The sequence below is a fragment of the Pagrus pagrus genome, assembly GCF_965226575.1.
Source record: "Pagrus pagrus genome assembly, chromosome: 11".
Taxonomy (NCBI): Eukaryota; Metazoa; Chordata; class Actinopteri; order Spariformes; family Sparidae; genus Pagrus; species Pagrus pagrus.
In genome coordinates, this window is record NC_140195.1 from 22,674,986 (window position 1) to 22,701,928 (window position 26,943).

Consider the following 26,943-nt stretch of genomic DNA (forward strand, 5'->3'; position numbering starts at 1 on the left):
CAAATTTAATTCGAATCCACTTCCTAACCAGCTCCCTCCCTCTCCTCCCCCTCTGTCTTCTCTTCCACAGTGTTGGTCCAATAAAGCTTCAATAACAGCTTCTACTCATCCTCTCTCCTCTGCATTTGTTTTCTTAATGTCCTCGTCCTTCTTCTCCTCCTTCTTTCTTCTCTTGTCTGGTCAACACCTTGTGCTATAACCTCTACCCTCTTGTCCTACTTTTTTCTTTTCTATCTGACCCTTTTTTCTAATCCCTCCTCCTCTTCTGTCCAGCAGCACCTCTCCCCCTCCTTCTTTCTCCTCTGTTTCTCTTTCTGATACGCTGGGCTTCCATTCAAGTATTTTCACACAAACTTTGACGGATTACAAAGGCTCAATGGAGGCGTCACAACATGATTTATTTTCCCCAGTATCACAAAACATGTTTTCATACGCACTTTAAACAGAAAGTGTTTTTGTTGATGAGGTAATTAAGCAGTAAATAGTGGAAAATCATTTGTCAGATTAATCTGACAGGGTTGGGCGTCCTGGTGGCTCTGTCCTCAGTTCATATATGGAGTCAGGCGTTCTCTTCTAGTCCACTCTTTTTTTTAACCTATCTCTATTACCCAATAGTGCCATACAGAGCCCAAGGATAGGTTCAATTTTGGATTAAATCATGTCAAAGGTGGGTCAGAGTAGTTCAGTAATAGTTGGAGCATTAGAGCATTACACGGTGCAAGAAAACCATTATATTTGTGAAAATTATCAAACATTACAAACATTATTCAACATGAACGTCCCTTTCTCAAAGAAAGAAATCAATTTACAATGAAACTGCATGTGTTTTTCCTACTTTCAGACATCTGGCAATTGCAGAGATGCAAAGGAAGAAATTTGCACCGATTCCAAATGAAATCATCTCAATCTAATGGCAGATTTTATTTGGAATTCCAAATCAATATAATTTAATTTTCTGACTTAAAAATAATCCAAATGACTTGTTGAGATAGGTATTTTGTGCTGTGTTGATACACGCTGAATTTGGTTTATTTGTTGCAGCATTTCAAACTAATTTACAGTTATATTTATCACATCTGTATTGTGTTTTAATGTATGGCTGTATTTGCATCCAAATAAATATAGCTGTTGTCTGTCTCAGCTGGTTGGTGAGTCTCTTCATTCACCTCTGTAACCCTCATCTCTCCCATCCTTTCTTTTTCCCCACTGCTGCCTCAAATTCTTTTATTTCTGGCCCTCTCAGACTTCACCTCATCATACTGAGGGTTGGAAAGATGACAGTCCCCGTTTATTTAGAAGTAGCACACATCCCTCAGTACAATCCCAGACAGCTCCAGTGACGTCCTTCCAAACATAAATACTCTTTTCTTCTCCCCTATACTTTCCTTTTTCCTCCTCTTCCTCCCTCTATTCCTTTCCAGCATTGGTGGGTGACGTAGGGACAAAGATATGGGTGCTGTCTTATGTCGGGAACACAGAACCTCTCACACACAGACAGAAATAGCTGAGGAAAATGCCTGAGAGTACCTCAATGTCTCTAGTGTCTTGACACTGAATCCGGCCACAGAGGTCGGCCTGTCTCCAACTCCAAAACCTCATAGCATGACTCTCCTCCACAACAACAACAACCACAACAGGGACAACAGCAGTGGATCCTTTCCGGTGAGGCTGGACTGAGTTATTTCAGCTTGACTGGGCAGCCATGTCGTCCATGAATCACTTCTACTCCACTGTTTAAATAATTGTGGTTCAGTAAAGCTTGACTTATAATTTTACACAAGTGACAATCACAACAAGAGCCATACGCACCACAAATGAGACTAATGAAAGTGAAGCAGCCTCTACAACTCCATCTACAAAACAACTGAACAATAAACTCTGAGCAATCCTGTGTCATGAGTCAGGCCATCACAGACCAGATGCTCTGTGCAAAACAAACCCAACTGTGAGGGCTTCCAAAAAGTTCACCGAAACTATAAAAATACACTGAAGGAATTAACTTTATCCAACAAACCCTTTAAAAAAAGTGGGACAAAATACGTCAATTTGACAACACATAGAAGCATTTGCTGATCCGACATTTCTTTGGCAGGACTACATCATTTTTCTGTGCCTATTGGACTGGTTTTAGTTGAGACTAGTTAAGTAGTCATGATAGTTGTGATAAATATCAGACTGATAATGGGGAATTTATCTTATTAGACAGCCAATATAAACAGCAGATAATTCAAAGCCATATTGCTTTCTTTAATTCAACATACATATCTATATAGTAGGAGAATGAACAGTGCAGTACGCTTTTGTCACACTTGTCACTTCAAACTGCTGCACCTCTGTAGAACCACGCAGTGGAGACTAGAGAGCCAAATAAATCATCTCAGGGGAAGACAACGTGATTGTAACCTACAATACATGCTCCAAAAGGGTTCAGAGAGGACAGAACAAGTCTTTTAACACAACAAATCTTATTAGAGCTATGGATATTAATTTATCCATCTTTGCTCACTACACCTCAGCCTTTCTAAGTGCATAAACTAAAGGTTAGGAAGTTCTTTTAAAATACAAACGTGAAATTAGCGGTTATCTTATTGGTTTTCATATCGGTTGACATAAAATCCATATTGTGCATCCCAGAGATCTATTGTTATTTATTGTTAAGCTGTCACACATACAGTACTGTATTAGATATGCAGCCTAAGAGGGATCTGTCCTACATGGTATTGAATCCTTTTCACCTGTAAAAACAGCAACAGTGTCACACAGACAGGAGTTGAACCCAAACACTGCGACTTGTTTTGTCTTTTTGCATATTTGTGAACAGACACACTGGCACAGCTTGGCACCTGGCGTTTCATTTGAATTGATTGATCGCCTTCATGTTATCTTTAACTCAGCACCCTCAAAATGTTTTGGAAAGCCTAAATTACTGTAAGTCTTTAACACACACACACACACACACACACACACACACACACACACACACACACACACACACACACACACACACACACAGCCAGGTGGTATTCACTGCTCTGCAGCTATGAAGGACCCGCAGGGTTTATGGGATTTGTAGTGTTTCTGTGTGGTGGAGCGTGGCATAAACACAACACTGACAGCATTCTTAACCTGATGGGTTAATCTCCTGTATATGGCTTTGCGGTTTTGCCTGTGTGTGTTTGAGTGGTTGTGTGTGTGCTGAAGTGAATCCACAAACAAATGTGTATGGCCCTTATCAGATGTGTAAAAATGCTGGATAGAAATGTTTATGCTCCCGACAAGTCAGAACTGTCTTGTGTACACAGACAGGCTGAGGCTCGAGCGAGTACTTTTAAAACAACTCAAGAGTTAGGTGTGTGTGTGTGTGTGTGTGTGTGTGTGTTTGTGTGCATTCAAATATTTCTCATTGTTGCATGTATCTGTGTAAGGCTTTGACTATATGAAAACAATGTATGATATACTGTGTGTGTGTTAACTTACTGTATATGTTCACACAAATGGTACCTGTGTGTGTATATGTCTGTGAGGGTGTGTGTATTTAGCACACAGAGGAGTCACGCTGTTTACCAGGCGAGTCTTCCGTTTACAATAACAGCAGAGATAAGAAAACATTTCAGTCTCCAAAATGCTCTCAAGCTGTTTGTCAATGTTAACTAACTATTCTTATGTCCCAAACATAGAACCAACCAGAGGCCTAATGGATAAGGCTCTGACCTTCTCAGCCAGTGATTGTGGGTTTGATGTTTGGGTTTTGAGTCCCATCTGGATTGAATGATAGCAGAGTGACACAACAGAAGTGTGCTGCAGTTTCTCTTATCCTGTTCGTACTTTCAAACATCTGCTGTGTTTTGCTATATCATAGTGTTCGCTCTCAGCTCTTTTGGGAATCATGTATTTACTGCTGGTGAAAACGCAACATTTGTTGTAATGTTGCTTCATAATAAAAAGCTCTTAAATGACCAAACAACGGAGGGCTTTTATTATGAAGTTATAGGAAATTGAACGTGTTTGTAACCGAATTAGTGGAGCCAGTTTGTTAGTGGTGATTCTTCGATAGTACTGTGCAACAGCCCTGGTTCTGTGGAGATCAAGACAAGCGCTTCACAAGTTCAAGATATACCTTCAAGCAGGTAGCCCAGTTGTGGTGGAAATACAAATCCCTGCAGCGCCAGGATGCTGCGCCGAGTCAAAACAAGTAGAGCCATTCCAGCAGATGTAATGGAAAAACGGCATTAGCTCCAATGAACAAAAATAGTAACCCTGGATCACACCTACATAACTGCTCACCTGGTGTGATGGCCAGAATAGTGGTGCACCAGAAGTGTGCTGCTAACGCCTTACAACAACATGCAACCAACTAAGCCTCTGTCAAAATAGTCTAACCTGTATTTTTTTTTATAAAATAGATCATTTTTGGCACATATGAAGCCCCAGTGGCCTAATGGATAAGGCACTGGCCTCCTAAGCCAGGGATTGTGGGTTCGAGTCCCATCTGGGGTGAACAATAGCAGAGTGGCGCAGCGGAAGTGTGCTGGGTCTGTAACCCAGATAGCAATGGAAACCATCCTCTGCATTTTACTTGTAACTGGGTGAATTTAAAGACATTTCAAAAACTTAAACCAAGAGAGCATGGTGGAGATGTGCTTTTCATCAACCAGCAATGATCATATTGTCACAGCTGAAGGTGACGGAGCAAATACAACTATGGTGTCATACTAGAAATACGTCATCTATGTTTGTGTATTTTTCAGAGGGGCAAGTTCCACACTGCAGGTTTAAAGGGGCAATCAAACAATTTTTTGTTGTACTTCCACAAAGAAAGAATTGTTACAGAATGTATATAAATGTAATGGTCAAAATTAAAGCAGCCAAACAATGACCCCATTTCCCATTTTCAACAAAGGCACTTCAATTTACAATTTTCACGTCAGAGTAGCTACAAGGTTAAATGTGACCTTTTAGAAATCTTTTATCAAAAATATCACAGATGTGAAATCTCATTATCACACTATTTAAATTAAAAAATGGTTCAGGGTGAGTGCGTGTCATCATCTGTCCATGGCAAGGCAGCGAGGATCGACGCATGCTGCCCAACTTTGTCTTACGCAAGTGAAAACAGTCTGTGAAGCAGACAAAGACTGCTGAGCAGTAGCATTGTTCCTTTGCTGCATTACCGCTTTTGTCACTTGTTGCCTGAGTTTACACTGCTGCAGCACGATGTCTGCTCCCTGCTGTTTATGTCCCACTCTACATTGTCTAAATTGCCTCTTGCAATTACAATTTTGTAGCCCCAGTGGCCTAATGGATAAGGCACTGGCCTCCTAAGCCAGGGATTGTGGGTTCGAGTCCCATCTGGGGTGAACAATAGCAGAGTGGCGCAGCGGAAGCGTGCTGGGCCCATAACCCAGAGGTCGATGGATCGAAACCATCCTCTGCTATCTGAGTTTTAGGGCTGTATAATTCACTGCTTTGATTGACAGCATCACAAGCTTAGACACTCTGAAATCCAACCACGTCTCCAAATCCCCATCCTGCGCAATATCAATTGAGTCTGGCTCTTTTGGTTGCGTGACTTCACAAAGCAGTCAAAGTTTGCAAAAGTGTTGCGTTGTGCACCACTCACATGCAACCCAAGTATGCCAAGCTAACGTAACCTGAACAAGAGACTATATGCTGTCGAAATAGGCTGACTTGGCTTATGATCAAAAACCGGCCAGTCCACAACATTGCTAAAACTGCCAAATGTCAAATGAGTGCAACAACACAAAACATATAACGTAGCAAGCCAGCTAATACTAATTACTAGTCCAACAGCAAAAAGGCCAGTTCAGTGTCTTTGGTGCAACCTCTTATTTTTCAAAGCTCTTGCAAACTTCTAAAAGCCAGTCCTAGATTTACTCTCATCCGGCCTCTTGCTCAGCCCCTCTCTCTTTAGCTCTTCTGAACTTCCTCCATCAACATCTTCTTTGGTCTCTTCACCTCTGTCATGATGTTCCTAGAGGATGCTTAACCCTGTTCCGATTGCCAACTTGCCCATTGTTTTCAGAAACAGTTGTCTTTTATAGTTCTCCTTTTGCCACATCCTTCTGGACACATATTGGCATTATGTCACTCTTGCTGTCTATCATTCTCTGTTCTGCCAGAGCTTTACTCTGTCTCCACCTGTCTCCCCCTCCTCTTTCTGTTTCTCTGTTACTGCCACAGTAGCATCAGGGGCCACTGTCATGTTATTCAAATGCACAAATTGTGCTTCCCATATTGTTGTTTTGTAGTTGGACTCACTGGATTTCTACAGAACTGGTCACTTGGGCACATATTAAGCCCCAGTGGCCTAATGGATAAGGCACTGGCCTCCTAAGCCAGGGATTGTGGGTTCGAGTCCCATCTGGGGTGAATGATAGCAGAGTGGCGCAGCGGAAGCGTGCTGGGCCCATAACCCAGAGGTCGATGGATCGAAACCATCCTCTGCTAACTGTATTTTTGAGGAAGAAATCCTTCTTAGATCTACGAGATCCTGGTCATTAGGGGTGTGAATCTTTGGGTGTCTCACGATTCGATTCAACCGATTCTCGATTCAAAAATTGATACAGTGCATAGTGTGTTAAGGCAAATTATGGCATCAAAACAATACAGTTTGTATAAGATAATGTGATTTTTAAACAAACTGATTCCAATGATGTAATCACACAAAGGCAAACATTAAAAAAAGGTAACATTTATTCATGCTAAACAAATAAAAACTTACCTACTGTACATGTACAAGAAATAACTTGCATGAATAAAATTGCCTAAATAAAAGCTTAGGCCAGCTGCCCGTTTCTCCCAGAAGTTACAAAAATAAACTGTACACAAATAACACAAATTGGTGTTTTGTGTGATTTTTCAAAATAGAAAAAAAATAAATTATATATATATATATATATATATATATATATATATATATATATATATATATATATATATATATATATTTTTTTTTTAAATCGATTTTTGAAGTTTATGAATCGATTCAGAATCGTGGATGATTAGAATCGCGATTCTTATGTGAATCGATTTTTTCCCCCACCCCTACTGTCTAGGCATGTGCAGACTGTGATTGATTTTACATCACCCTCACTCTGCAGAAGTTCTGGCGCACTTTTTAGATATTGTTGCTTGTGATCCACATGTTTGGCATTTTAACTTAGTGGATAACGCCATCGGAGCCGGCTTCATCAGACCTGGTGTATATCGTTTTGGGAACTCACATACTTTCCAGCTTTCAGCAACTGAAAACACCTGTGTGGCTGTGCAGGGCCCTTCAAATGTTGCGTAACACTGAAGGCATATTAGTGCTCTTCATACACTAATAGTAATTTTAATTAATCACCACTAACAGGAGTAAAGGTAATAACTGCCCAGAGTGCAGCACTGGTGAATGCAGAAAAATCTGAGACTACAAACTGACAAAAAACAGAGAGGGAACAGAGGCTAACATTTTTTGCTCAAAATGCACATCAGAGACTCATGCCTACATAGACCTGCTTCCGAGTATACACACACGCACAGCTAAGCGGAGGACACTGACTGCGCGAATCCTCGATAATGAATAAACCCACAGCAACCGAATGTTGAGGCCAGTTGCCGTGGTTACCAAGGCTGAGGCACGAAGACGAACCCAAGGTGACCGACAGGGCTGTTGATCACCGTGGTAACAGTGGGGCCATCCAGACACACACACACACACACACACACTGATGCTGTGGTTGAGCACTTTTCTTTAGTCTGTGACCTCCATCATCACCTCAAAATATCTGAGCAAGAAGTTCCAGCACTTCATGTGTTACACTGATGAACACAAACACACACACTGGCTGAGTATCTGAACTCACTTCTCATTTATGCAACATTCAGTGGCAGAGCTCCAGCTGTTATGTGACCAGTGGTTGAGGCCTGTCTCATGTGATTTTAATGTGCATCTAATGTGTAATGTGTCATATGATGCTTATGTGTACTCACGCAGCTGGTCAAAGTGTGTCTGTAGGCCGTCTGGTCCAGGGACTGAACACACCATTCGAGCCTTCTGGAAGGTACTCCACTTGTTGACTAGACTCCTCTGACCTCCAATGTCGTTCTACAACAAAATGTGAAAGATACTGCATGTGAATCCCTGGATGACTTGCCAAATAAAGGATAATATAAAGCAGATTCTTTTCAATTTCAATGATCATGATGCATTTTATGAAATTCTGCAGTAAAATGTGATAGGGCTGCAACTAACTGTTGTTTTCATTATCAATGTATGTATTGTGATGTTTGCTTGAAAATGTAATGAAATGAAAGGTTGATTATCGAAATTCTATGTAACAAATGAACACATAGACATGCACACAAGAGCAGGCACGCATTATTATGGTCATGCATGTCTTCACATCCAAACAGAGAGGCATAAGGTAAAAATATTCAAAGTATCACATTGGAGCAGGAGACACAGTGATAGTAACCAACATAAACAGTCCCCTATACACAGACTTCTGAAGGCATATCTATATGAGCCAGCAGGAACATCCAATCACACATAGTTGCTTTTTACATAACCACACACCTCCGTAGAGACAGACACACTGACCAGCACGTACAAACTCTACCTGTTCAGGCAAACACATGTTTACATAAACTACATGAAGACCGTTTCTGATATGAGCACACAAACACACAAACCTGGTTTCTATCTGTCTCTCACAAACACACTCCATACCTTGCACACACGTGCCACTCTGGAGTAGAGCACCTTCCCAGCAGCCCCTTCTGCCTCCTGAGCGCGCTCAGTGAAGAACACGTAGACTTTATCATCCTCTGGGTTATCAGTCTCAGACAGTGGCGCTACCCGCACAAACTGGGCATCTGCAAGGAGAAGGACAGGTGAACTGTAAATCAACTGGAACGCAATCCACCTATGCAGATAAAATGCATGTATAAGTGCACGAGGATCAGAGATAGAGCAAAGGGACGATGGAGGTACAACTGAGTTTACAAACAGCAGAAAGAGTCAACATGTATCTTGTTGTTATCAGCGGCAGACGTCGACACGCTGGCCTGATAAAACACCAAGCGGGCGTGCAGGAGATGGTTTTGGAGATGCTGATTTAGAGCAAAAGGCATTCAGTTTACTGTAGTTCAGAATATTCAGTTTACAAAGCAAGAAGAAAAGAGAATAATGGTTGTTAAATGTATTTACTTTAAATCATTCTAATGACTTGACACCAGAGAGACACTTGAGAAATAGACGTAGAAACAACATAGACACAGTACTGAAGGCGTTGCCGTTTGATTCAGAGTTCAAACAATACTTAGGTTACATCATTATTGGATAATTTGATTGTTTTAAACTTGCAAAGAGCCAGTGGAAACTTAACTGTATGTATGTTAGCTGTTAGCAATGTGCCACAGATTTTAGTTCTAACACACCTTGACTCTCAGTTTAGTGTAGATGGCGTCAACAAACACGTAACAAAGAAGACAATCACTGGATGAAAAATGATTGAAGTGAAATTTACTGATTTCTAAAATGACTTATTGCAACATTTAAACTCAGTACATAAACAGAGACTTCTGCTGTGGCACCAGGTTAGATCAGTTTTCAAAACTAAGACGTTTTTTTTTTTTACTCTCTTTTGGTTTTCTTTTCTTGCACTTACCCTGCAGCCAGGTGGAGTCGTACTGCTCGGTGCGGATCACGTGGCGGCTGCCCAGACTACGGAAGAAGGCTGAGTCCCGGCTCATGAAGTCTGAGGTGATCCCCGCATACAGCTCTCCATCTACACATATTAACAACAGGTTGCAGTAATCTTAGGTGGAATGTTTTTGACAGACTGAATTTAAAGTTTAATCCAAACATCATCTAACAATGGTTCATCCTTGGATATATTATTCGGGCAACTTTTTACATGACTTTCAAGTACAACTGAGGACACTGACAAATTTACACTTGCCTTTGACAACAATTTTGTTGGGGTTAAGTTATTATGGCACATTTTAGAATAGGTTTTGGTCATGGTTAAGATATGTCTTCAGTCAAAATATACAGCCTGTTGATGTACATCTGATTCATTAAATATATTGAATGAATTCTGGTAAAACTGAACATCCACACCAAGCTAAAACTTCACAGACAAGCTGTAGCTTTTCCTATGATAACTTTCAATTCATAGTTTATTTGAGTTGTGGTTTGAGGAAACAGAAGGTCAACTTACCAACAACAGCGGAGGCTGTTTTCTGGAACGGATCATAAGGACATTTCCCCTTCCCACACTCTGTCTGGCTGTAGGAGAGAGTCTGGTGCTCCGACTGGCAGAGAAAACACAGACAGAAGTCACTCAGAGATGAAGAGAATCAGCTTTAATTCATAAATAATTTCATTCACCCATTAATTCTGTCAAATAAATAAGCAAAAAGATTTTTCCAGCCAGCTGAATCTGAATACTACTTACACACACACATGCACATGCACACACAGAGTGAGTGGCTAATTGAGGGTAATCGGGCTAAGTGGAGGGATTTTAAAATGTGTGAAGTCCAGTCTTAAACCAGTCAGCACCACCAGCTCCCCTAAGCACCACGTCTGAACCTCTCTGATCTGACGCCCTTTCATGGGATTAGCTGTTCCCTGACACACACTCACATACACACACGCAAACACGCACACACACTACTGAAAAGCATGCATGCAACCTCAAAAAAATAGAAATGCAGGAATGCACATACCCACACACACATAAAATCACACACAGTCTCTGAGCCCACACACACCTGGCACAGGTTTAAACCACACACACACACACAGACATTCCTACACAGACACCCATAACTGAGGGAATTTAGACCCATTAGCCTATTTCTGACAAAATTATAACCCATGTGTGTAAATCATGAGAAATTACTAACTAATCAGTGTGGAATAAATGAGATGCACCAGGGCAGTAGAATTACATTTACATCATATTTGACATAAAAATGTCAAATAAAAAATCTAATCTGTTCGGTGGCCCATGAAGTACAGCCTCAATGACAAAAGGTACACTGTATATATTATAGACAGATGGCACTGGGTGAACCATGGTAGATATATGGGCATAGGGGCAGACACCACACATATTTCAGGATATTTCAGCTGCTGATAGACCGACATATAGGGGCTGGGACTGGAACTGTGGGTGGCAGGAACACCATTGGATTACTATGAAAAAGTGTGTTCTGCAGTCAACTTTTTTCCATCCATTGTGACTGACTGACTACTTTTTATCTCAGGTGGTGACAACAGAAAACGAGTATTGGTGTGTACTGGTGTGTCTTGTAGTAATACCTGTTGGAAGACACTTGTAGCTATAAAAGCACATCTGGGGTTGAAGGCCCCAGTGCCACAAACGTACAGGTGAGTCTGATTCAATGGCTGCAGAACTCGCAGGAAGTTAGCACACTCCAACTGTACGGAGAGAGTGAGGAACACACACAGAGAATGTTTAGTATGTTGTTACATGTACAGGGTAGGGACTATAGCATGTAAATTGACTGAAAGGTAGTACCAAATTGGATCCAAGTTGAATTTTAGGGATATAACATCATTAAACACATGAACTGCATGTTTCTCATTAGGAAGTGAAACTTTGTCCAAACTGCTAGAGTTTTTAAACACAAAGATAGAAGTTCTGTAGCTACACTGAACCTGAAAGCAAGTTATGTTTGCTTGATGAGCATCAAAGTCTGTCTATTTTGTCCCCTACATGTCAGTTTGTTGAATAAATCTCGCTAAGCTGGATCTTGATATTCTCGCCAGCATCAGCAATCTTTTGTTTGTTTATTGTTCCCAAATGAATCAGATTCATTCAGCTTTAGTTCCATTCTAGATTGTTATCTGTCCTGCAACTGTCTGGATTTACTGTTTCCTGTGTGGCAGTGTAACATTTGAGCAGGCACGATGAAAGGATAAAAACAGCTGATATGACCTGCCCTTTGGGCCACTGATCCATATCTGTGCTGGATTCTGTGTAACTACACTTCCTTCCCCCGTGTGACTTTAAAACCGATTACCTGCATTCATGGTAACGGTAACATGCATTACTTACTGCAGCACATGTTGCTTTGCTTATGCAATCTAGGTAGGCGTGTGTGTGTGTGTGTGTGTGTGTGTGTATCTGTGAGTGTGTGTGTGTGTGTGTGTGTGTGTATCTGTGAGTGTGTGTCGAATCACCTCTGGATCCTTCCCAGCCATGAGACATTCTTGGACACGGTCCGGACTGGCTGGCCAGTACAGCTACAGAGAGCGAGACAGATAAAGAAAACAAAGAGTGAGAGAATGGGAATTAAAAAAACATTTTTATTGCTCACCCTAAATTTCCGATAAAAAGGCTTTTGGCATTTGGCAGGTGCTTTACGGGGAAGAGAGGCAGGGAGAGTCAGCAAAACATGACTAATCTAGATGAAAGAAGGCAGGGTGAATAGAGGATGATTTTAATGACTCTTGTAAAGCAGCGTCAGGGAGGAGAAAGTAAAAACCAACTGGCAGCATTGTTGAGTCCTGATGACGAACCAAGCTGTCAGAGCAGCAGTGATGGTGGCAACGTGATTAATTAATCTACTGTTTGACTGTGACTACAGAGTCTTTAGCTACTGTTACATGTGCACAGTAATGCAACTACTGTCATTACTTTGAAAACAACAATCAGTTGATTTCCTTCTTGACTACTTTGGTCATACCTTACTACATCTCTTGTAAATGTAAACCATAATTATAAGAATTTTTATATTATTGATTGCACTACTTCCAGCTGTGCCAATTCCTTCATTATAGCAATGAGCTATTGCTAAATGCAGCATGTTTAGGATCTCATCTTCACAGGCAGATGTGAAAATATTCTGGCCCTAAACAATGTTTTCCCTCGCTGCCTCTCTGATGTCTGACCTCCCTCCCTCCTGTGTATATTTTCAAATCTAACTCTGTTGGTCTTTTAGCCAAACTAATGTTGTTGATTGCAGCTGAAAGACAAACCAGGATGGCTTTTGCAAGTTTTATTTAGTTTCTGTCTGGTTTTGATGAAGTGTGTTTCACAATGTTAAAATTATTCTTTGTAAATGGAGTCTGGTGGCTTTAAAGAGATCGATACAGTGGCTGCTTCTGGTTCAAAAAAGGATTTTACTCTATAACAGAAAGGTCTATCTCTGAAAGGATCCTTTCCATAAAGTTGTCAGACACATAGAATAACAATCTGAGCCTGTCAGTGGTAAAAACAAGCACTTTTAGTGGACCTAAATTAACAATTGAAGTTGCCTTCAAGGATTACATTGCAGCTATTACGCAGCTGTCAGCTGAGGTGATCTACTGAAGGACAGGACCCAAGAAGAATCAGATTTTGTGTTAAAAGAACTGCACTCTGGCTACACGGCAAAAATGTTGTCTAATTTGTTTTGGTTAGAAAGTTTGCCCACACAGAAGCCTCCATACATGCCTCATGCCTTTTAGCCAACCCACAGGCCAATCCACTGTACTTTATTTGATATTTTCTTCATGTTGTATGCAGGCTCTTTGTCCTGTACATCACTGCCAAATAAGAAAATAAACAACACTGATCCAAAATAAAAAAAAAATTCCAACATCTGCAATGCAGAAATGAGACAAGCAATGGAACATATGAAACGTAACAAGCAAAAGTGAGATTTTTCCAACTGTGGCTCAGGGGCAGACAAGGAAACATTAACAGATTGAAGTCTTTCGTAAAAAGACATGAGACAGTGTTCATCCATTTTTTTTAAACTGTCTGAGTCATCATGTCTGAATAAAACCCACAAGGTTTTTCGGTATAAGGAAACACTTGCTTATGGCCTTGTTAGATTTGATTGTATGCAGGTTTTATTTTAATCGATGAGTTCATCCTGCGTTCAGGTAAGATAATCACCCATGAAACAACCCATTTTTATTCAGAACATAAATGACCTCACCAATGAACAAATATTTCAAAAACTTTGACTAATGGAACTGATGTAATCAAACCAACACATAAACCGCATTGTTTGTAAGCATGTAAACTTAATCAGTGTATAATAAAAACACTCCAAATATGGAGATTATTCCTCTGTTTTGATGTCAGGCCAACAGTGCTGGAAAGAATAGAGGCATAGAAAACGAGAGTGACAGAGACAGAAACAGAGAGAGAGGTGAGGCTTAGTGTCAAATCGCAGCGACATGACTAATCTAAATATTTCCCTGAGTCAGTCATTCCCTCAGAGACCAGGATGGTGAAATAGAGATCGAATGGATATGATAAGCGATCGTCTCACTTATCTCTACATACCACAAAAAGTGCAAAGATTACTGAAGAAAATGCCGGAACATTACTTTAAAATGATGGTACTTGACCTGCACATGGATGTTGGCCCAGAAAAAAAAAGAAATCTCTGCAGCTGCTTGGCTTTTTTTTGGGGCTTACAAGTTCGAATTTGCTTTAATTTAGAAAATGTGACACCAGCACTTCGAAAGTGATTAATGACAAATGATGGTGCGTTCGGGGGAAACAATTTCTTCTGGATGTCCAGTAATGATTCCCTGATGCAGTCAATCCCGCAGAGTGCAGTGCGGTACCGAGACGATCAGATTAGATTAGAGACCACGTTCCCCCTTATCTCCAAATACCACACACTGACAGGAACATGGACCACCGCTAAAGGATTCTCACCAGGTAAAGACTTTTAATGGAAATATACGCTTCTGTGAAGAGCGTGCAGGTTGTCAGTTTATACAACACACGAGAATGTGGGTCCCGGCGGGAAAAGAAAGAATTATACAAATCAAACAAAAAACTGATGTTAAGAACTGATAAATTTCAGTTCTTTGATAAAGATTACCAGAGCTGAAAAAGAAAATGGGGAAATAACAGAAGCAATGAGACTGAATAGGGAACATATATGCAAGAAGCCAAAAACACACACTCAAACCCTTGATGACCCTTCGTGTAATGTGGGTTGCAGCTGTAGACTCACACAGAAGGAATGCCTTGAGGGTGATCAAAGAAAACGTGTGTGAAGGCAAATGCGTCATGTTCGGCACTCTGCCCTGAACTGGGATGGACTGGAGTAACTGGTTACGTGTCCAGCTCTCTGCGCTAGTTTTATTGAGCCAGTAGGACAGCACATATACATATATGTGTTAGGTTTAAAGTCATGAAAAGAAAGAAATGAAAAATTTGAAATAAGTTGGACTGCACTAATAAGAAGCTCTGGATGACAGGAGAAAATAAACAGAAATGTAGAGAAGATGGCACTGAGAGGGGTTTTAACACCACAAGGGAAAAAACTGCACACAAGCTATAGCAGTATAAACAGACTATAAATACTGTATGTACAAATACATAACTGTACAGCCAGCACAGAGCTGAGTTATGAGTTGACTATGACTATCTATCCTTTCGTTGGCTGACTGCCTGGCTGAGTGGGTGGCTGGCCGGCTTGACTGCTGTCTGTCTGTTTCACTGGCTGTTTGTCTGCTTTCCTACCTGCTTGGCTCTCTGATAGCTTGTGCGTATGTCTGACAGATGAGGGTATTGATTTGATCAGGCAGTTATGAAAAGGCTGCATTGTCGCTGTCCTTGCTCTGACCCTGAACTTAACCAGACTGGCTGGCAAACCGTCAGGGTTACTGTCTTGGTGTCTCCATGTCAAGTCTATTACTCATATCTGATAGTCATTAACTGTGTTTCCATCAACGTATGGATGCACTTTGAGAAGAAAAGGGAAATGGAAATGGCAAAATTTGAAAACAACATCCTTCATTTTGAGAAAAGTACACTCACTTGAAGTGGTTTTTGCTTTTTCGCGGGAGATGTAAAAACCTTTAATGAAGTTCTAAAGGAGTGAAAGTTTAGCGCACATGACTGATCAGTCTTATCAGCTCCTAAAGGAAACAGAGTTGTTTCCCTGTTGGCATCTTCTTGGTATCCTTATTCCTCTCCATTTCCTTAGTAGAAGTCCAAGGCGACTGGTTTTACTTCTTCTTCCGCGAGGTTTATTGTTGCTTGTCAAACAACTTGTTTTATTTCACGTTCGAGACCTCTTCTTCTTCTACTCTTACAGCAATGCATAACATAGCCTATCCCACCACTGTTTCGTCCTCTGCCAAAACGATACTTGTAGCAGCCTAGTTTATTTGCTCCAAACCTGTTGATGGAAATACGGTGTATTTACATTTTTTCCTTTCTGTGACATTTAAAAATGTTTTCTTCAAATTTGCCGACAGTTAGATCATCATTGTTGCAGACCTTTGGTGCATGGTGCATATTAGCTCAGCTTCATTATGATGAGTGACATGTGTGAAGGCGGGAACTTGACAGTGGAGCTACCTCCGTGTTTTAAGCTTCATAATATTGATGTAATGTGAAGTTAGCCGTGTTTCCTGATGATTACAAAATGTGGAATACAAGCGATCTGCCCTTGCCTTTGTCCAAATTTCAGCTGTTATTGTTTAAAAGCAAATCACCTCTCCAGCGCTGCCAGCACCAGAGGCGTCTGTGCAGTACGACAGTAAACATGGACAGTGGTGGAAATAGGAATGTGGGAAATGTGCAGAAAAAATTTGTGTGACATATTTATAATGTTGATCTGTTTGTCCATTTCAGATAGTTATAAAAATTAGGCTTTTCTGCACTTTCAGGTTCTACAAATGACATGTTTTTCACAGTTCATATCAGCCTTAAGTTTTAAAACACGGTGGAAAGATGAAACGGTGTCAGATACTGTGATTCCGTTGTTTAAAAACTGCGTGTCTATGTGGAAAGTGGTGGTGAAAAGAGTTTATAGAGGTACAAGGAAGAGATGCTTAGTAGCTAAGAAAAAAGAAAGATGTGCATTACTATAATAAGAGTAAGGAATTACAGATAGCCAATCAGAAAAGGATATTAGTCAGAGGGGTGTGACTTTCCTTTTCCTCATATCGGCAGCAATTAGTCCCATCAAAGCCCCAACACATCAGTAATCTGAATCTGCTGCAATTAGACTGTTTATGTGTGCATTTCATGTGCATCTCTGCATGCATCAATGTGTTTGTCTGCTGCACGATTGTATCATACCTTGCCTCTGATGGTATGTTAATGTGTGTGTGTCCCCTCCAGTTCTAACCTTGCGTGGGTTCTGCGTTATGTCATCCAGACTGGTTGACAGCAGGTTATCTTTCATGGCCACGTATAGACGCCTCCCGTCCTCATCAGGCAGCAGAGAGTGCATGTCTCCTGCCACTAGGGGCAGCGTCAGCAGGCGGCCATTCTGGATCAGCTCTGTCATGGAGAAAGGATAAAATCAAAGACGACGTGAGGAACTCAAATCAGTGGAGATTGGCTGGCATTTTGATAGTATAAAGACTGAAAGCAGGCGAAACAGCAAGCCTGTCTTTGTGTGTAGTTATGGAGTGTCTCATTGGTTTAATCCGTATTCAATTTAATGTAAAAATGATACGTTGTGGTTTTACTGGAAGTTAAATTTGGGTTTGTTATATTCCCAAGGAGATACAAGGAACAGCAATGAACACAAATAAAATAAGAAGTAAGAAATACACATAACATTCAATGCCAGTATATGTTAAAATGAGAGTTTTTGAAGCCAGATATGAAGCCTTTTTTTCAACAGACCGAAAATCAGATACAGACACAAACTTTCCCACACCTGCAGCATCTATCACGTACACAGTCAGTTGTTTGTCTTGCAGTTTCATTTTTTCTTATCACACTGGACAAACAAAAGAATCTGCAAAGTATCTTCTGTGAACAAACAAACACAGACACACACACTTACATACCGACACACACTACCTGAACTACATCTCCAGACAGATTGGATGATAACTAGTGATTCTGAAAGCACAGATAACGAGTGTGCAGATGAAATGTTTTTTAGATGATTACACTATTGCACCATGTAAACTATGAGAACATCGCACATCCGTCTGTCTTGTGTTAACTTTCATATTTTAACAGCAAAGTGCTCTTCAGTGGATTGGACTTGGCATCTGCTCACAACCCTAAAAGCATAAACATATAGGCTTTAAAGCAGCACCAGGCATGGCTTCACACGTTGGCAGCTCTAAATAGCAGTGAGAGGCAGACGGAGCTTATAAAACACAGTTTGAACTTCAAAACCCAGAAAATTGGGCCCAAAGTGTTAGTAAACTTCACACAGCATACCCTTATTCTGCAGCACATTCTGCAGCACCAAATGATACCAAAGGGACAGGAGGCAAAAGAGTAAATTTTCCAATCGAAGTGTATAAACGAGACCCTAAGGAGAAATGGGAAATGAGGGATAATAATACAGCTTGTAATTAACATAAATGGTTGCCCAGTGTAGCTTTAGCACACAATATTGGTTCACTCAGGGGAGGATTTAAAGCAGACATTAATGATTTATCATCCTGTACTGCGGCAGCAAACTCAGCTCAGGCCTATAAAAGCAGAGATTGTGTGTAGTTTTGCATTGTTAAAGTGGTGTTGTGCTTCTTACTTTGCAGTGATGGATAAAACATCTCAAACTCAAGGCGTGTGCATTCAAGCAGCTAAATCTGAACTGACACAAAGAGCATACAGAATCCAACCTGTCAATATTCTTCATAGCCTCACAAGGGTGTTAACTTCCAGCGTGGGAAGCTTTAGGGAGAATCAATCATTCAGACCTCACTGAATTACACAGGATGTTGATGTCAAGTTCGGATGGGAAATTCACAGATATTTTACCGGTTTTGACCAACAGCAGATGTAAACCTGCAGTGAAAAGCTAACTAGTTTGTTTCTGTGTTTGTACAGACATGTCTGTTGATGTCTGTCTCAATCACATTTCATTGCAATCTGATAAAGTTAAAACCTGTTGAACTTCTTCTGAGCTGTCCGTTTTGCTGACTGATTTAGATAAAAAAACAGGAAGATATTGTAATCAGCAAACACAATCCTGTTGTAGAAAACACAGTTGAAACTTCTTCCTATAATACCTCTGTTTTGCCCCCCCCCCCCCTTATTTAGAACCCAACAAAAATACATTTATCCATCAAAACATAAATTTGTTTGCGGACACATCACCGTGGCTGACCCTTAAATTTTGCCTGAACAGCCTGGCCTCTCCAAAACATGTGGCAATTATCTTAACTACAGCTCACTGGAGCAGATGCGGGCGCTAAGAACAAAGTGATGAATGACTCTGAATACCTTCAACACTCTGCTGCGTCTGTTCTTTTTATGCTACATATCATGTTAGCTGGAATGTGGGTTTAATCGAAAAAAGAACAAAACAAAAGAGTTTAAAAAAAAAGATCTAGAGACTTATAGATGAGTGAAATGTGTTGAGGACTGGGAGAGACTGATGGACATGGTGAGAAAAGTGGGACACTGCTAAGGTGCTGGAGATTGATCGGAAAGACTGGTAAACAAATGAGATAAGACTGCTGAGAAGGACTGTGAAGTCATCAGAGACTGGATATAAATGTACAAAGATATACGAGAAGATGGCAAGAGAAAGACTGGGATGAAAGATAAGGAAAATTCACAGTGAACATACTTGTATGTTTGTTCCAATGAATACTCGTCTGTTTAGGTGAGATCAAGACCATTCACACTCTGACAGTGCCGATGAATGAACAATACAACTGATATTGAAGTAGTGATGAAGTTCCAGATTCTGGTATTGTATAAAAGTGACTGGGAAAACCCTTCTCTTCCTCAGTTGCATTTGAACAGGATGACTCCCAGCATCTTCCCTGTGAAGATATTCTGGACATGTCCAACTACAAAGAGACCCTTGGGCAGACCCAGAACATGCTGAAGTTATTACATATTTAGTCTGGAAACGCCTCGACATCTCCAAGGAAGAGCTGGAAGACAGACATCTGGGCTACTGAGCTTAATAAAAGGATGGATGAATAATGGACCCAGATAATGGGAGGTAAAGCCAATTTACTTGTGAGTCCTAGTCATTAATTTATAATATATTGTTGTATTGAATTAAAGGGGCATTAAAACCTTTACATTATCCACTCAGGAACCAAAAAGACAGGTTAATGTTCGAGGCTAAATAATGCCAGTGTCCAGCAGGCCAAACAGTAAGGGTTTGCTCCATTAACAGATATCTTAAGACATAACACTCAGGTGATGGAGGTGCTGTTGTTCACCCCATTTCAGCTCCACATAGTCCCATAAATATAGATTTTCTCGCTCCAGTAACTAAATATGCCTGAAAGCAGTAAACCCAACCCAAACCAATGTGTAAAGTCACCGGTGCTGCATCTACGTGTATACAGTACATATTCAGCCATTTCTGTATGCGCCTTTAACTAGTTTGAGTCCATTAAGCTGAACTAGATTCACAGGAACTTGGACAGGCTTGTTTGGACTCTATCCAAATGCATCAAAATGTTTAACACAGTGGGATGACAGGTCTCCACAACTCTGCCCAATTAACAGGCAACATGCTGTGAGCCCATGTGACTTTTGTTTACAGTTCATGGCTGGCGTATAATTATGTGATCCGAACCGAAAATTGCATGTTCACTTTTCTTTTGGACAGAAGACAACTTTGCTTGTGGTAGCACAAAAATGAAGAATTTGTTGAATTTGATCATTGTATTTGCATCTGTTTTTTTTTACTGTGCACATAAACCATGAATAATTGTCAGAGTGTTATATCAAATATCAAAGGTGGAGAAAGTCAGAACGAGGGGAAGGAGGAGATGGGGGAAGAGGAGCGGCGGGAAGAGAAGATGAGAAAAATGACATGGCAAAGTGACAACAAGATGAAAACAGCCTGATGGGTGAAGACAGTTACGAGATGAGAATAGGAAAAGTGCCAAAACATGACACGATGATAGACAGATGAGGAGGAAGGTGAAGAGGAGGGGGAGGAGGAGAGCAAAACGAGAGAGCAGAGTGAAAGAATTCTTGATGGAAGAAATGAATATATATTGATGGATGATGATGAGGATGAGCAGGAAGAGGAGGAATGGGAAAAGACAGGTGGGGATTGGGTAGGAAAGGTCGATGAGGGTAGAGGAGAGAGTGCCTGTGAAAATCATGTTGCGATGACAGGGCGGGGGGAATGAAGGGCATATGGGTGGATTGAGGAGGAAGTGGAAGCAAGTGAGAAAGGAGGATGAAGGGGAAGAGTAGCCGAGAGAGGGAAAATTGTAGTGTAATAACGGAGTGAAAACTGATAGACAGATAGACAGAGAGACAGTGAGATAGATAGATAGATAGATAGATAGATAGATAGATAAGATATCAGGGTGAAGAAGAAGAAGAAGAAGAAGAAGTAAAGGGGGGGAGAAAGACTGATGCTGGAGACAGCAATGAGAGGAAGCACAACATGCTGACAGTTAGGCGAAAACACAATAGATTGATGAGTAGAAAGGAAATGAGGAGAGAAAAAGAGAGAAGACATGACTCAGTGGAAATAGAGATAATCTGAAACAGAGAGACAGTCACAGTAGGAGAGGAAAGTTCTGCACACCAAAGGCAGATAATAGAAACTTATAGTTTAGCTCAGTGGGAAGTCTCGATTATTAGCCACTGGGCACTTTTGTTAATATTCAGCAAACGCTCGGAGAGATAAAACTGTTTTGCTTCACACTGATTTTGGCTTCGTTACTCCCAGTGGGTGCACCAGCTGCACAATGAGTTCATCAGAATCGTGACTTATTTGTTTGTTTTGTTCAAGGTCTTTATTTTCATTTACTTGGCCTCAGGTTGAAACTGTTCACTGAGTAGAATTTTCTTCCAAACAATTTCTGTGCAGCAGAATTGTATCAAATATGCGAAAAACTGCACAGTTTACAGACAGGTAAAATCTTTACATTTGTATTCGTCAAATAGGTATATTTAGATGTGGCTGATTGCTTGTGTTTGCTTGTCCACATGAAATACACAGAAAGGTTGGGCCTAGTACGATAACCAATATAGACGATGACCTAAACTATAAGTATAATACCAAGGTTAACCATGTTTGTGTATGCCACTCAGTCGTGAAACCACTTGCAAGAAGATTAATGACAAACAATAGTCAACTATGACAAATGTCTTACTTACTGTGGCACAGAAACATCAGCGTATACCAAGATTTTTCAACTAAATTACCCATTATTACCTCTCCCCTATTCGATCTAACATTACCTTTTTATTTTCTAATATAGTGTAGCTGGCTGCACTGACATTTTCAGTAAATACGCAGATTACATTAGCCAGAGTAAAATTACCTTAAGTTAAACTGGCAATAGACAACTTTAGTGCTTTAACTTATCATTCTGAAGTAAATGTTGATTGAACAGTGTAATGGCTGCAGTAAAATGTCACCATCCATGTATAGAGCTATTCCCTATTCCTGTCTACCAGGATGGATGTTTCCCGCAAAAATGAAGGTAGCATTACGGCACAAAGGAAAGGCATCTGCCAAAAAAAACAGGAAGAGGTATTGTTTTCCCTGGTCATTATCCCCAGGTAACGGTGGAACAACTGGAACAAGTGTGGAAACTCTACACTGCCAAAGCAAAAGAACTCTGCTGATGGAGGAGGCAAAGAAGACAAAGAGGGAGAGTGATAGACACCGAGGTAAAACAAGAGTGGTCAGACAAAACCTGCCTACTTATTAATTCAAATGGCTGTTTTCCTCTGCCTTTATATAGCTTGGGATTAAAATTGGGATTCTTATAGTTGTTTTTTGCTTTGGGCGGTAGCCAAGATGCTAGTGATAGCCATGTTGCTAACCCTGTGTTTGCGACAGCAGCACCAAAAGTAATATCACAGGGAAACGCTCAGAGAGAGAGGAAAGTTTACAAGTTGTCTATTTCTGCTTTAATTAAATTTAAAGAAATTTGAGATAATGACTTTGTATGTTTATGAGCAGATACTGTATACTGGTTGGTTAGACAAGCCTAAAATGTGTCCTGATGTTGGAAAGACACAGACATGATGCAATGCAACCACTGTCATTGTTATTAATGACGTCTGTGCTTTGTCTGCTATGAGTTATCCTTCATGTTGAAGGTCTGTGGTGCTGTCAAGTGGGGTTTTTCCCTGTTTTCCATTGGCTTGAACAGTTAATGTGGGATTAATTATTTTGTGAGTGGATGAAAAAAATCCGGAAAGCTTCAAGTTCAAGAGTTGTGATGTGCAATGACATTTTTACAGACGTTGCCATCTTTTTTTCACTCATCTTTGAGTGTCTACACTTTACTTGCTTCTAAGAAATTATGTTGAACAGAAAAACAGAAATTAATTTATTCCAATATTGAAAACATTGTTTGTTTGATTTTGTTCTTGTTTCATAGGTTAAACTCTTTGAATTCAAAGCATTTTCTGCGCTTAACTTTCATTGAAATCATAACCTCACGACTTCCATCTGAGAGCAAGACATTTCCTCCACCCTCTTCACGGGGAATCTAACCCTGGAGGAATTCATGCCTTGCTCTGCCTACTCAAGCATCCAGCACTTCATCTGAATTACAGTGTGTGTGTGTGTGTGTGTGTGTGTGTGTGTGTGTGTGCGCCTCAAGAACAGCATGACCTCGCTTAATTGAATATAAAGGGGAAAGCTCAGCTTAACTGAATGTGAAACCGCCTCTGCAGTGGAAACATGAGCGACATTCAGCGTCTGTTACCGTCACGAGATCCTATTGGGTCAGACGGGCTGAAGTCCAGCTCATATCCTCACTTTGGAGAGCATTAAATCAGCATTATGACAAAGAGGATGACACTAAGATCTGCCAGAGGGAACTGAAAGTGGCTTTGGAAACACACACACACACACACACACACACACACACACACACACACACATACAGACAGACATGTACATTTGCAAAGATAGAAAGAGAGTGCAATTGGTGAGTCAGCAGCACATGTTCAAAACTGAAAACAATTTAGATTTAGCATCCACACACACACACACACACACACACACACACACACACAATCTCTCTGTTTGGTTACATCTGTGTTGTATTTTCTTAATCCTGCACACACCATCACACAGAAATTTTGGAACATTTTGGCCCAGTCAAATGTCTCCCATCTTGACCTCACAACGATGAATGGCTCTTATTCACTATGAACAAAAAAAAGAAAACACACATTCTTTTCTCCACCATGCACGCGCACCATACACACACAAAAATACACACACACACACACACACACACACACACCCCTGACTCAGTCGTGAAACACCAGCTGCACCCACCCCACCCTTACTCTTGGGACAGTTGCCTTGGCAACAGCAACCATGCCGACATAATTTGTGAGGGGAGGGTGTGTGGTGTGTTGAGGGGTGTCTCTTGGCCTCACCCCCCACCCCCCATGTCTCGTACGCACACACACACACACGCACGCACGCACACACACACACTGATGAACGATTTGGCCCACACCTCTCATCAACACTTTGGCTGGAACACAGAGGGCAGTTTGGTATAATGGAGTGTTTTTCCAAGACATCAAAGCAATTTAGTTAATGGGAGGGCACACACACACACACACACACACACACACACACACACACACACACACACACACACACACACTTTCATGCACACTATCAACCACATGCATTTACAGATATTTCAGGACACAAAAAGCATCATCTGTGCCCCGCAGCCTGGCTATCTGTCACTACCAACATTCAACAGGATATTAACACACACACACACCCGCCAAGACTAAATTAAAGCTTCGACCATTACTACCCACACACGGTCAGGAGAGGTCAACCAACTCACCCCGCAGTCGACAAAAACTTCTGAATGAATGCTTTGAGAGGTCGTAAGTGACAGTGTTGATGAAAACTTTCAGCATTCGTCTGCGGCAGTTTGTGATGATTTTATCGACCCAGAGGCAATCTGTTCTCCAACTCTGCAGCCTTTTCACACACTCTGAATTAAAATTGATTTTTTTTAAATGACTATCGGCTCCCAAATGTCTTCAAATTGCATTGAAAGTTGTAAGACCAATCTGATACAAAAATAGCAAGTTGCAATGTGGCATAGGGAGGAGGACAAAAGCAAAGAATATCAGAAAAATATCAGAAGCCACTTTATATTGTGTGGAAAGTTGGTTTAAAACTAAAGAGCGACTGTAATTACATTCTATCAAGAGGCTGGGTATTACTTCTCTGTGCAATATTTCTTCACAGCGGTTCTTCAGATTCCATCCTCTAATTTTCTTATACCTTGTAATTTTCTTGGTATATAGTTTGACACGGACCATATAGTAACTTGTGCAGTCTTCACAGACTTTCATGTTCATGCCAGTATCCATGATCCAGAGGTGTCACTTGAAAACTTCAATTTCAAATTTCTGATGAAAGCTCTTTGTGAGTTTTCATGGCAAAATAATGAGCTTTCACTTTTTAAACTATTTCTTCTTCTTTTAACCATTGTTGTTGCTGACTCTCTGTGAGTCATATGAATATGAATTAGCATTGGTGCTAAATTGAAGCTCTGCACAGGAAGCAATTTTTGCAAGTTTGTTTAGCATGGTACTTTATGGTATTTAGCAGGTACAAGTTCTGATCTTCTGTTCAGGGTGCCAATATTGTGCTTAGTCATCGAACAGAACTTAAATCACAAAAGCCAACACCAATTAACTGATCATATTCAGTCATATGATCCATAGAAATCAGCAGCACAATCTTCTCATTCTGCACTTATATGCAAACTTGCATGCACACACACACACGCTCCTGCTGAGTGCAGCCATTCTTATCAGCATCAAGCTGACAGCGGGGTCAACGAGGGTCGAGACCTTTGATCTGAGCCAATTGGCCTCTGACTCCTGTCACTGGGAATCAAAGACGGGAAAGGTTAAGACGTAAAAGAACAAAAAACGCTAAGACATAATCCTACTGGTGCCGGCACGCACACACACAGACACATACACTGATAATGTCTGTATGTGAATGGTTCCTTTATATTAGTGCAAGTGTCTGCCTGTCCATATTTGCCTCAGTGAGTGTCGTTTGTTTATTTACTGTCTGTGCAGTCATATGTGTGTATGTGTATGTGTATGTGTATGTGTGTGTGTTAGTGGTAGGTATTTTTATCCATGGTGAACATTAGATTAAAGGGCTGCTGGTCATGGGAGCTGTGATGGACCTCGATGTGATTAGAGCAAATGTGTGGCGTGTGATACAGCTAAGAACATTCCTGCATTGCACCACTCTCTCTCTCACACACATGCACACAAACATATACACATGCACAAAAAAACACCTGCACACAAGTAAAAAGACAGCAAAATGGATGCCATTTATAAATAGATAATGACAAACAAATATTGTTTAGACTGAGATTTTGTTGTTGTTGTTTTGGTAAACCAGTTAGTGTGTGTCTCTTAATCACAAGACAGTTCCTACAAAATGTAAGCTAGAGTCGTACAGCAAAATAAAAACAACTTTACAACATTTTATATTACAGCTGCTGTATGCAACTTCCTTTACATGGAAACTTTTTAATCAGATGTAAAAAAGATACAGCATCCTAGTCATTATCTCAGATTAGGCCGATACGAGGCAAACCAGGACTGATTGGAAATTAATGATCAGCTCTGTGTATCATCTTGTTAACTACATGGTGTGCAGCACAGACATGAATCAAACCAGACAAAGTGGTGACGTTCAAAGTAACTAATCACAAGTTAATTTAATTTACATGCCAAGGTTCATTGCTTCACTGTAGGGATCAATTCAGTCACAATGCAGTGAACCTCAGACAGCAGCGACTTGTTGTCTCGGCTGCCCAACAGTCCTCTGAAGTGGTTCAGATGGTAAAGTCACTGACAGAAATGTTTCCTGATTAAAAGTAAAGGTAACTAATGGCCTGAAACTGAGCTACTATCAGTTGTTTCTACTTGGCTTCCTCATATCTGCTTAAATTGTTTCTCAAGTCGCTTCAAACATACAGTAGTT

General features: G+C 40.7%; 1 protein-coding gene across 2 annotated transcripts in view; it reads right to left on the reverse strand.

The window, feature by feature from the left end:
- The window catches only part of sema3h (sema domain, immunoglobulin domain (Ig), short basic domain, secreted, (semaphorin) 3H), a 65,578-nt gene that overhangs the window by 20,698 nt on the left and 17,937 nt on the right, over window positions 1–26,943 (reverse strand). For both annotated transcript variants that reach the window (XM_084366946.1, XM_084366945.1), the window contains exons 3-9: window positions 17,137–17,291; window positions 12,224–12,286; window positions 11,339–11,458; window positions 10,230–10,323; window positions 9,675–9,794; window positions 8,735–8,880; window positions 7,996–8,110 (exon numbers count right to left, since the gene is read on the reverse strand). In XM_084366946.1, coding sequence (XP_084223072.1) covers window positions 7,996–8,110; window positions 8,735–8,880; window positions 9,675–9,794; window positions 10,230–10,323; window positions 11,339–11,458; window positions 12,224–12,286; window positions 17,137–17,291 — 813 coding nt within the window. The remainder of the gene's footprint in view (window positions 1–7,995; window positions 8,111–8,734; window positions 8,881–9,674; window positions 9,795–10,229; window positions 10,324–11,338; window positions 11,459–12,223; window positions 12,287–17,136; window positions 17,292–26,943) is intronic.